Source organism: Drosophila willistoni, chromosome 3R (genome assembly GCF_018902025.1).
Source record: "Drosophila willistoni isolate 14030-0811.24 chromosome 3R, UCI_dwil_1.1, whole genome shotgun sequence".
NCBI classification, from domain to species: domain Eukaryota; kingdom Metazoa; phylum Arthropoda; class Insecta; order Diptera; family Drosophilidae; genus Drosophila; species Drosophila willistoni.
Window position 1 is genome coordinate 15,418,020 of NC_061086.1, and position 13,299 is coordinate 15,431,318.

Consider the following 13,299-nt stretch of genomic DNA (forward strand, 5'->3'; position numbering starts at 1 on the left):
CAAAATCATATTGTCTCTAACCAATAATCAATAAATTTTAGTTGAATCCCATTAAGTTTACCTTATACATTGTAGTTAGGTAAATACTTCTTTGGTTTTCTTCTAACCGCACACAAACACACATGAACATTAATGTATGTAAGTATTTGTTTATATACGTATATCAAACATACAGTAACTATATATGTATATGTAAATGTAATAATTATAAACATTTCTCTAAATGCCAATCAAATGTTGCATGAAATTGTTGACTCTTTAAATTCAATTTGTAAATATTTACCTCACCACATCGCGACCTTCTGCCGTTTGTATTATTTTTGGTTGATTTCGGTTAGCATTTTCATCAATACATAATGAAGGTATATGAATATATTTTTCCATTTACTTTATCTCTTTTTTATTTTATTTTTTTTTCTTTTTGTATTTTTTGTTTGAAGGCTTTATTTAATCTGTGGGATTGTCGAGTTCTTTTTTTTTTTTTTTGCTCTTTCTTTCTTCTGTTAGTTAGATTCTTGATTGAAATTTCACTTGGAAATTGTGAAAGGAGTAACATGTGGAAGCTTTGCTTTTCCAGGATTTTGTGAGAAGCGGAACAAGCCCACATAACTAAGTCTATTGAAACGCATTCACACACACACACACACACGTATACAGAATCACTCTCACACACTTAGTTATAGACATGCACATATCTACATTTACTTTATAGTAGGATTTAGGTTTCACACACACACACACATGTACAAACACAGATACTAAATCGAAGAGCATTGTAGAATTTAGTTGGTATACAAAGGATGCAACTGCTGTTCAGCCAGGGCATCCATAGTGGGCGTTACAGTCACTGCATATGTCTGACGGGCCCGCATCACACTCATGTGTATCTCCGATGAGGCCGTGGAGTTCATCATACAGTTTGGCATATCGGCCGAACCAGAGCCAGTTCTGGCGCCATTTGTTCCTCTTCGTCCAATGCCACCGACAAGGTCTCTGCCGCCGCCGGCACCGCCGCCCATACGAAAGATGTCGCGACAATTGATGAACGCATAGGGACAGCAGCTCTGTAAGAAATTCATATAGACATACTTATATACAAAAATCACACATTTGGCGCATAGGGCGTAGGCTCTCCCATGCATATGTACATACATATATATTATGTGTATGTATGTACATTAAATTTGATAGAGTAGAACGAAGAAATTTTTTGCTTACTACGTAAATTACTTAAAGGTTAAGCATATTTAAACGACGTTGGGGACAGGCGACGACACACGAGCCATGAAAAAGAGACATAGGGACAGACACACACACACACACACACAGGAAAGGTTAAAGGACAGGCCAGAGGAGAGTAGAACAGAAAGCGGAGCGGAGTAAAAGTGTGGGAAGGCAACAGGAGGCGGCCCAAGCACATGTCTGTGACAATTTGGTTTTACACAAAAAAAAAAACCAAAAATGAAAAAAATGGTCTAAAGAATACAAAAAAATGCTAAACGGAATAAAGGGCCACATTCATAGAAATGAATGGGTATCTGTATGTGTTTGTGTGGGTGTCTGTTTTTATGTTATATCAAAGAATGAAAGAACAAAAAAAAAAATGAAATGGAATAACATTTCATCATCAAAATGTAGGTGTATATGTAAGCATTTGGGCGTAGTCAGAAACCAAGAAGGATTATGGTGGATTAACTCTCCCATTTTCCAAATTTTCCTCCCATGCCAAATAAGTTCTATAGATAACATGTTGTCAATTCTCTCAATGGAAGGTCGGAATAATAAATTCCCTTAATTCCCTTAATCAGACCTTAAGCAATGGGCATTTATAATTATACAAAAAGAAATTCTGTTTGCAAAAATAATATATATATATTCATTATATTTGTTTGCTAGATAAATAGATATACCCCTCACTACTCTAGACTTTTAATTTTATTTAAATACGTAAAATTGTTTTTAAATTTTTTAGTTTCTTGCTACGCCCATGTATGTGTGTGTGTGTGTGTGTGTAGATACATATGCTTTCGCATGGCAGGTGCTGGTGTTGTTGGTGTTGCTAGTTTGTTTTTATTGTAGACAGAAAGGACTTCGTTGGGTTGTGTAAAAAAAAAAAGAAAAGGAAAAAACTGTGCGCGGTTGTGCATACTCATACATATGAATGTGGGGTTTCGGTTTCTATTTGTGTGTGATATCTTCATTTTAATTTGAATATTACATTTTATGCTTTCTGTTGCATACTTTTTTTTTTTTGGCATCTATTTAACGTTTGTTGGGCATGAAGCAATGTATCAGTAAAGAAAAGGCCAGCTGTGCGTTTTGTAGAAAGAATAGATGAAAGTAAGCAAGTATTTCATATATATTAAAGAATAAAACCAATTTTACACTACTAGCAATAAATGATGTGAGACAGTATCGAGTCAAAGAGAGAGAGAGTGAAAGAGAGAGATATTATATGAGTTAGACAGAGTTAGCAAGAGCAGAGCAAAGGTCAAAGAGCAAGAGTCGCAGATTAGGCAAGCAGAGGCAATGTAGCAAAAATATATGAAATAAACGTGCAGATTCTTTTAATACAAGTTTTTATGTTTTTTTTTTTTTTGTTTTTTTTTTTGGCAGCCACAAGGCGAACAAAAGCATTGCGCTAGACTTTCTTCCGTTGAAGAGGAGGAGCTATCACTACTGAGATTGGTTATTGATTGCCAATGCAGACAAGATACATATATGTATATATTACATATGTAACTACCAAAATATATGTTCAGCCTGAGAGTCAGACTCTATGGCAGTGGCTCTTCGGCTCGTTCTTGTTGCTGTTGTTAGTCTGCCGGTGGTTGCAGCAGTTGCCAATGGTGCTGTTGCCGTTGCCGTTGCCGTTGCCGTTGTTGCTATTGTTGCTGTGCTATCCCTTTCCATTGCTCGAGCAGCAGCAGCAGTTCTTAACTAAGTCTATAGGCAAAAGGTGCAAGAATTGGATTTGGATTTTTATGCCCAATTAAAGCAACAATTTACAAATAATATATAGGAATACCATCGAGAACATTTTAAATACTTGCAATTGTAAATTGTTTCAAGCCAAATTTAATTTAAACTAGAAACACTCACCTTCAGGGTCTTTTTAAAGGCAGCCCTGAAATCGCGATTGAAATATGCATAGATAATGGGATTCAATGCCGAGTTGAAGTAACCAATCCAAAATAGAATACCAACAACAATACGCGGTGTTATGCAGCTATCGCATAGAGAGGAAGTTATATACCTGCAAATAGAAAAAACCGAAGTAGTTACATAAATATTTAAGTTTCTTTGTCTTGTCGATTGATTGAGTTCGAATGGAAAAGTAGATGTATTTGCCAGAGTTTAATTACTCAACTCACCACAAGAAGAATGGCAGCCAGCACAAGAGAAATGCACTCATTATAATGCCCAGAGTACGAGCCGCTTTACGTTCCCGTCTCATTGTGGTTATGGTCGATTGCTCCACTTGTATGCTTGGCCTCGGCTTTGGTATTTGGCTAATCTGCAAATGCTTCTCTAGCAAAAGGGCAGCCACTTTGGATCTGTTTGAAACGGATGCAACGATAATTAGAATTTAATTGATGCCATTGTATCCTCCGCACTTACCTATAGACCAAACGTTCTTGCCTATCCGCCTCTTGATAAATGCGATAGTACATGGACAGCATGACAATTCCTGGTATCCAGAAGCTCATTGATGAACTGACAATGGCGTATGCTTTATTTACTTTAAATTCACATATCTGTAAGAGACAAACAGTTTACGTGGCGTATGCGTAATGCAATTATTGCAAGGCAAAGTGATGGCAACAACAAAAAAAAAAAAACAAAACACAATTATGCAATGCATTAGTTGTCGAAGGCCAAAATCGATGACAACAACAGCAACGAAGATGCTAACAAAGATGAAAACAAAGTGATTTAATCAGATTACCTTTTCCAGACCAGAAGGACGAAAAGTCAATTGTCGGTTGTGTGCCTGCTTGTTATTAGCATAAACAAGTAAAACTAATTAAGGCCCAACTTGAATGCTAATGTATGCAAAGGGCTTTCAATGAGTTTTTCTTATTTTCGTTTTGTTTTTTTTTTGTTCTTGTTTTTTGGCATCCCTGCTTGGCAGTCATCCAGCCAGTCACGAATTCTGGCAAAGACCACGAAGCGAAAATAATTCACAGCCTGCACAGCGGCAAGTGGCATTATGTATATTCACTTTTACAATTGGTATTCGCTTATATACGCACTGTCTATATTATATATATATATATATTTATACATATATATTGTAGAATATTGCGCAATGATAACCGCAAACAAGCTGGAGACAGTCAAAAAGCAACAGTTGGCAAATATTTTCAAAACGAAACCAATAAAATGGAGTAATAAATATGCTGCCTGTCATCGCTTGTGAGACTGTAAAGCGTAAAAGTCTAACACACACAGACATAGAGAAAGAGACGGATAAAGGGGGAGGGAGAGAGAGGCACACTCTTACATAAATCAATTTCCGTTGAGATGAACCAAGGCCCCTCATCCTAAGGCGTTTACCATGCAAAATGCATGCAAAGTAGATTTACCCTACACACACTCACACATTCGAGAGTGTCTGAACTAAATTAGAATTTTCTATTAGTTAGATGTGCCAGAAAATTGAATAAATAATGCAGAGACTACAGCAACTCACCAAACTTAAGAACACAACAGCGAATGAAATGAATCGCTGATGAATACTAAACGAAACTAAAAGAATTGAAAGTGAAATAATATTTAACTTAAAAGTTCAATTTATGGGTCATTTAAGGAAAACAACGAATTATAGAAAACTATAAAAAATTAACTCTACGGAATCATTAGAATAATAACTGAACTAAAAGCTAACAAAGTTATGTTTTAGTCCTTTGGGTTTATGCTTCTGTTCTTTGATCCTAGCCAAATAAAGAACGAAAAAGTCACTCAAATAAAGTTAAGTAAATGGATTGAGCCAATCTTAAATATATTTAAGAAAAGTCTGAAAATATAAATACTCTTAAAATGTTTAAGACGTTTTCTTCTGTGGTAAACAAAATGAATAGATAATTTTTGTCAAGTTTCAAGTGAAACTATTTAGATTTGTGCTAAATTGCTTAACTTTAGCAAAGTTATTTTCAACTTACATGCGGATGTGACTTGAGATATTTCCAGTTCTCGTTAGTGGTATACCAGCCCGAGCAAATGGGCAGAAATGATAGCAATGCTGGTGATAGCCAAACCATTAGCAGCATAATGAACACACGGCGATGCGTCATGATGAGGGGATAGTCCAGTGGCTGAACAATGGCATAATATCTAATGAATTAAAAATTGAATATTAAATGATAGTTTACCAATGAGTAAATAGGTAAAGGGTACTCTACCTGTCCACCGATATACAACAGAGATGCATTATGCTGGCCGTAGAGAAGTAGACATCAAAACTATTCCACATGTCGCACATCAGGGAGCCAAACATCCATTTGCCCGATATCATAACGGAAGCATTAAAAGTCATAGCACACAGGGCAACCAGCATGTCGGCAACAGCCAGTGAAACCACAAAGTAGTTGGTTATGATACTGCATCCATATATATATTTATATATATGTATATATATAACATAAAATGAAAGTAAAACGAAAGAGAAAAAGACGAGAGACAGAGAGAGAAAAAAGGACAGAGTCAGCATCAGCATCAGCTTAACGAAAGTGAATGTGAAAAGTGCAGTCAGTCATTCAGTTAGACCATAAAAGTTTTAAATCCAATTTCAAGTATTAAGCATTTTGAAGCCCCAAATCTCATCCCAAATCACTTATCATCTGTCGGTTTCCGTGTGGTTTTTGCAAAAGGCAAATGAAACTTTTCATGGCATGCATGTGACCGCCGTTTATCGCTGCGGTTGTCTGAGTGGATTTCATTGTTTTAATGGCTTAATTAATAATTAGTTTAACACCACCGCAGCCAACGCAATGTTAAGTCAATTATCTGCATGCGGTGAATCCGCAACACAATGGAAAAATGCCATGACAACACAAGGCAACCACCAAAGAAGGAGTGTAATATATACTGAGGGAAATGTGAAAAGGTTTGCATTATCACAATATAAAATTAAATTCAAAATCTAAGATGAAACACATCAAAGTATGCCACGTATCATGGAGGTTTACTGAAACCTTACACTTTCAATCTTAAACAGAAAAATTAACAATTTTTAACGCGTTTCATTTCAGTGAGGGTTTTCTTGTCGTTCCATTTGTCATTAAACTTCATTGTATTGCCATTTTCTATTATTTTTTATACGTTTTACCATTTAATTGTTGAGCAGAATGATGGCATGCAAGCTTTCCATTCATATTTAACATTTGCGCCAGGACATTCAACTGCCGCCCGCAAACCTAATTACGACCACAAAAACGTATCCAACCGCAGACGACAGCTGGCGGTAAGCTTTAACTACAGGCTGAATAAGCCACATACAGACACCCACACCCATACCCACACCCACCCACCCAACAGCCCTCAATAGTACCCACATCAAGAAAGCAAAAACAAGTAAAAGTAAGAGAAAAAAAAGTGAAGGCTATTGAGGCGTTGCTCGAAAGCCGATTAAAGTGGAGACAAAATCGGAAGGTTGTTGTTGATGGAGGGACGAATGGATGGTTAGCTTGATTGGTGTCAAGTTTGATTACAATTATGAATTGGCAACTTTTCTACTTGGCAAGAACTTATGAAAGTTGCCATCCTATTAAAAGTTTAATTTGATATTGCGTGTTTTTTTGTGTGTGTGTTTTTTTTTTTTTGGTTACTACTACAATATTTAATTCAATTGCAGAGACTGTAAAATTGATTGATTTTTCAATCAATTATAATTATAGTTTTAAGGGGATAGGTATTTCTATTACCAAAGTGGGAAGAGAAGTTAGATAGGTATATACATACATACATACATATGTATGTGTAGGTACATGGGTTTTCAAAGTGGTTATGCATGTTGCTTGTAATTAAGCTTAATTTACCATGATGATGATTTAAGCTGCGTAGCGAGGCAGAAAAGGTGAAAATGATGCGGAAAACGCACATGACAATGAGCACAACACAGTTGAGATAAAAATGGCAACATAAAATAGACGTAGTCAGGGTCAGATACCAAATTGCCTGGCCCTGGCGGGGCTAAATGAGCCCAAACGCACACAAAGATACAGACACTTATACTAATACAAATGTCAGGTGTTCTTTCTCTTTGTCAAGGCGGCAACCATTTCTTGGGTCTACCTTAATAGTCCCTACCTTGACATTGAATGTCCCGGGGTTACATCTTTTCCTTCATCAGACGGTTTTTGTGTTTTGTATTTATTTTGTGTTTTATGCCACCAGCAAATGTTCATGAGCTTATGAATTTTGCGGCTAAAAACACGTACAAAATGATGATGGTTGGGCCTACCTAGCATAACACACGGGTGCCGCCGCCACCGACGCCGCTCAATTCATAAATTTGACAAATTATATGGGCCCACACACATAAAGTAAATGCCAACGCGTTGCCCTCTTAAGTAGGCAACAATATTTTTATGCTTGCTTCTTATTAACATTTCTAATGTAATTACGCACGTATCTAACATTTAACATTGTCACTGCCAGCATGCTTAGCCACGCCTCCCATCTATAAGCTATATATATATATATGTATATATGTACCTATGTAAAAAAATATATATAATACATAAAATATATATTTATGGATGGGCAAGCGGACGAGAAGAGTTTTTGCTTGACACGCAAAAATGACTGAAAATATGATAAATGATGACAAATTAATGGTCACAAAAACAACCTAGATTAACGCGACCGTGGCCTGTGGCCAACTGTTAGAAATTGCTAGACAATGAATAAAAAAGAAGGCAACAGAAACAAAACAAAATACCTAACGAAAAAAAACCAAGAAAAAGCCAAGCCATGTCCTTGACAGTTAAAAACATCAGCGCACATTGTTGACAATGCCGCCTTGGTTTGAGGGCAAGAAATTCAATGTTAACAGAAGAAAATGCCGACAAATATTCACCCTAGCATTGTATGTATCTCTCTCTCTCTCTTCAAAAAACAAAAATGCTAACAATAAGCCACAAACTTTTCGCATAAAACTATGCAATATTACTTATACGACATGTTAACCACAATATATACAGCAAACTTTCAACTATGTGTGAATAAAATAAAAATGGATTAAAGACTTCAACTTTAACTAGACTGGAAAAGTCTTCTTCGACAAGTGGGTGGAACAAGCCTTTAAGCGTAGCATTTTCAAATGGAGCTTAACGCTCACATACTGTAACTTGGTTACTCTTTTTCTGATTTCTTGGGTAAAGAAAAGTCCTTAACGACTTTAATCCCTACTAAAGAAGACTGGATTTTCTTATGCCCGCTTTTGATATTTGCCAAACGTTTATATGCCGGATAATTAAATTTGATTACTAATTCATTTCATTGGCCATTAAACATTCTCATTAAACATTTAAGATTTTTATGTATTTGGCGGCAGAGCCGAAGGTGTTTAAAACAAACAATTAAAATGCTAAATTAGCCGTTAAATATCTTAAGCTCATCAACAAATTAATAAATATATTAATAGCTAAATATAATTCATTATGTTTTGGGGCTAATCGGCGCATTTTTTTTAACCCTTCATATATCCTGATCGGGAGCTCGTATCCTCACATATGAGCACTTAAAAGAAAAGTTTATTCATTGTCGAACTATGGATCAAAGATACGTTTCGATATAATTTACCGTTACAAAGCTATAGCGGTTTTTTCGAACATACCCCAAATTGGCGTTGTCAAAAAAAGCGGGGCAATGTGGCGCATCGTCGTTTTACAAGTTTTTTATATAAAAAAAGCGATTTAAAAAAAAAAACTAAATATAGCTTAATATTAAAAAACTTGTTTTATAAAAAAAACTTTTTGTTTTTTCACCAAAAATGTTGATTGGCTTAGACTTTATGATTGTTCATTTCATCGTTTGTCCATTAGCTACCATTAGCTATATGATATAGTATTCTGATCCGTCTGATTCTGGCAAATGTACTGTTTTTATCAATAACTAGTTTATATATCGGACTTTTATTCTAATATAGTTATGATTTTAAAACGCCATATTTAAATTTCAATTAGTGCGCCACTTTGCCCCACCCTTAGTTTTAACATTTTAAACTAAATATTTTAAAAACGTGTGATTAAAAAAAAAAAAACGAGTGCACACCATAAGTTAATACATGTCGGAACCTGTTTTAGTTAACATCTGTCAAAATTACAAATTTATTCAATGCTTTTAAAACCAAAAAAAAACGAAAAAAACGAAAAAAAATTGATTTTTGAGGTTAAAAATTACATAATCCCAAAAATTTCGAATACTACGAATTGGATACGTCTAAGTTTATGATCCAAATATAGCCTACCAAAATGCGATCTTAGGACACTTTTCACTTTTTGGATCGTGCTATTATATTTCAAGATAATTTGACTGCGCCGGATTGCCCCATGCGCCGATTAGCCCCACTCTCCCCTAATTCTCCAATTTATAGTTATTTTTGATGTATTTCTAAGCCTGTACTTTTATTAGTTCTATCTACATATCTTTTATTGCAATTCTGCACAACATATGAAGATAAAAATTAAGTTTTCAAGCACTTAACTGATGACAAGACACTTGACTGAGTGAATAAACCCTTTATACAATGTTTGAGGACAAACAGAAAACAAAACAGAATAGAAATGGACAAACTTCAACAGAACGATAAATAAACGAGACAACTGAGAGACAAACGGCCCTTGGCCCAATGGGCCATTGTGTTTGTTTTTGTCACCAACTCAAAGAATGACCCACCGCAGACTCACCGCAATTTCCGGTGCCGCATAACGGACACAATCACCAGCATGTTGCCCAGAATGGCAGCCAGTATTATGAAACCAATAATGAAGCACTTGACGATGACAAATGTCAAGTGTGTGTTGCCATCATCATCATCGGCGGTGGCAGCACTCACATTCATATCCTGGCCAGTTCCAGCTACAACGTCTTCAATGGGTACAGCAGAGCTGCCGCTGCTGCTGCCTCCAACAGCGCTGCCGCTGATGCCACTGCCGCTGCCAGGACCGCCAGCTCCATCGTCAATAAGGCCTTCGGCAATGAAATTCAAATATCTTGCATGTGTGGCCGTTGATGCCTCCAGCAGCGGCATGTGTAATGGTTGCGACTGAGATGCGTATAAACCTAATGACACCACCTCCGATGCTTTGTTTCTTGTTGTTGCTGTGGCTGCTGCTGCTGCTGTCGTTGTTGTTGGTGTTGTTGTTGTTGCTGATATGGCTAGTTTTCGTAAAAGTGTCATAATAATCACGACAATAAAAATAAACAAGTCGCTCAATGCTGATGACGGTTTGAGTGTTCCAGAATCCAATGTAATTATTCGAATGACTATATGGTTAATAATTCTTTCATTATATGGCTATGGTTGTTCAGGATGGATGACATGTTGGTTGACCTTTCTGGCTATTGCTGATATTATTGATGACTATTATTATCGTTGCCAAGTCCTGCAATTGAAAATAATAACGAGTTATTTTTGGCTTTATTATTTGTATACACTGAAAGTTCAAATTAATTTTAAAGAGCACAACAAAAAGTACCAGAATACCAAAAAATTGATAAAGATTACAATTCTTTAAGCAACAAACTAATAATTAAAATGAGATTATATTTTCGATTTTCTTGAATACTCCAAAGTTTGTGACATAGTGTGTAATTTCTCTTAGTGTACAAATGCGTTGGCCAACTCTAAAAATGGTTTTTGGCTTTCAGTCTTTGAATTTGATTGTCGCATTGCGATTTCAATGATTTGATTTCCACTCACATTTGCATCAATGAAACATTTGTTATGGCAATTTAATGAACCGCACAATGGCCTGACGGATTCGTGTGCATTTGTATCAGTGTGTGCGTATGGATGTGTGTGTGTGTGTGTGCGTTTTATGGTCCTTCGGGCAGTGTCTAAGAACAATTTGTAGAACATGCAAATCTCAGAGGCTGAAGCTAAGCCCATAAACACCTTGAGTCTTTGATGGTATTTAGAGTATTGTATATCTACTATACACATTCTTCTATTATATATATATACATATATATATATATATATATGTATGTACGTATATAAATTGCTTAGCCGCAGGCTCTGTGAATACAAAGACCGTACAGACAATGAAATTGAAATCCACACAGCAGAACACTTCCAAGTGCTTAGCCAGAGCCAATGCTTTCATTTAGCCAATGTAGCGATGGCAGAGGATGGTCGGGAGCTGGCTGGCAGCAGCAGCTACGTAATCCCACTCAATTGGTTTAATTTACCATAAACAGCGTCAATGTGTCTGTGCCGTTCTGTGCTGTGAGAGGGAAATTTCCTTTTGCGCCAAAAATTTGCTTCCTTCCTGATGACGGCAGCTGCTTGCTGCTGTTGCTATCCCTCCAGAATCCCTTACCCAAGCTCTTCCACTGGCATGGGATAGCTTGGGTAATATTTTATCATCAACAGCAGCAAGCTTATCATTAGCAAATGTCAATTTTCAAATTATGTACATTTATTTGGCAATTTGCTTTTGCCTTGTAATCGATGCCAGTTTACAAATTCCATACTCGACTCTCGCCGCTATTAGAGCCATCAGAGTTTTAGGCAAATACTTGCCATTCAATGATGCAGGCAGGTCTAGGGCCAATATACCACGTGATATAGCCAAAGGGCAATTTTCTCCATTTATGTTGATGTGTGTATTTGTGTGCGGGTGTGTGTCAGTAGCTGACTGAACAAACATTACCCCAAAAAACATATATATATATATGTATATGTATGTATGTATAATTCCCATTCGGGCCCAAAAACTAAGTAAACTCCCAAATACAAACAGAAAATGCCGAACCTGGCTAAGAGCTGCCAGAAATGTGTTTTGTGGCACCTTTAGGGAAATGAGTTTCGTGTGGTTTTTCTGAATATGTCACATACACACACACACAAACATTGACTCACAACAACTTGCCGCCATCCACACTCACTCAGTCACTCACTCAGGAAAACCGCGTGCGGTTGAAGTGAACTTTAAATCAATAAAAAGAAAAGGAAGAAATAAGTCATACATTCACTCTGCTCTTCTCCATCTCTTCACCTTTCATTCGTCTGGCAAGTGCTTTTGTCAAACGCATTGACAACCTTCCATAACAATAACATCGAGGCGGCAGCCATCCCGCAAGTGCCCGGCGGTTCCACTTTGAGAGTCATCTTTTGTCAGAAATTCGATACCTGTCGCCCGCGTACAATGCGCATCATCAGGTGTGGCCATTCTTTATTCTCAATATCAATTCCCCACCTCTTCCAATCAATCTGCCCCAGAATCTTCTGCAGTTGCCTTCGTTGCCTATTATTTGCTAAAGTATCTGGGATTTAGTTGAGCGTATTTGCCTTTGGGATTTTCTTAGTTCTACAAAGTCAGCCAAAGCTAAATACAGTGGATGAAAGCAGAAAATGTATAATATATATATCATACATATATTACTCTATTATTCTGTTAGGGATATTAGTTTTTTTTTTCCGTTGAATTTAATTAGCTTTTCTTCAATATCGAAAACTTAACAGGATCTAGTCCATTGAAAAGGTTTATCAAATAATAATTGCTAATTTTCTAACCTTTTACCTTGGTCTAAATTGAATTTTTCAATAAACTCATTTTAAATATCAAATTATTTGGTCAATTCTCCATTTTCCCAAGTTAGCCACTGTAAGCATTTGGGTAACTTGGGTCATTGGGTCAGTGGGGAAAACATGGCACGCTTCATTCAGATTCTGACTTGGTTTGTGATTCAATTTTTTCTCTTTAGAGTGTGCGTGTATGTGTGTGTGTCTCTCTGTCTGATGGTCTTGTATCCCAGATGTATTCTTGAGGTGTAATGGATGAATGGTCGGTTGGCTGGTTGTCTGGTGGTCTGGTTGTCTGCTTGGCTGGCTGGTATTTCAAGCTGCTCCTAACTTACTCCTAACTTATTCTTTCTTTATTCTTTACGTATTTGAATTTTGGCCGTGTTTATTTACAGCTGAGCGCATTGGGTAAAGAGGCCACAACGCTGATGTTGATCTTTACTTTGGCCTACACAATAATAATAACCACAGCAACAGCAACAGCAAATATGCAACAACAACAACAACAACAAGAAACAGGTTCACTCGAAGCAAATTCCTTT

At 36.6% G+C, this 13,299-nt stretch overlaps 1 protein-coding gene across 1 annotated transcript; it reads right to left on the reverse strand.

Moving 5' to 3' along the window:
- Nucleotides 1–399: 399 nt before the first annotated feature.
- LOC6651045 (octopamine receptor beta-1R) lies at nucleotides 400–10,607 on the reverse strand. The gene is made up of 7 exons (XM_002074021.4): nucleotides 9,915–10,607; nucleotides 5,406–5,603; nucleotides 5,166–5,337; nucleotides 3,622–3,758; nucleotides 3,375–3,557; nucleotides 3,103–3,256; nucleotides 400–1,064 (listed from the first exon to the last, which is right to left on the reverse strand). Exons 1-7 carry the CDS (start codon nucleotides 10,406–10,408, stop codon nucleotides 783–785), a joined length of 1,620 nt encoding a protein of 539 aa, XP_002074057.2. The 5' UTR covers nucleotides 10,409–10,607; the 3' UTR covers nucleotides 400–782.
- Nucleotides 10,608–13,299: the final 2,692 nt, after the last annotated feature.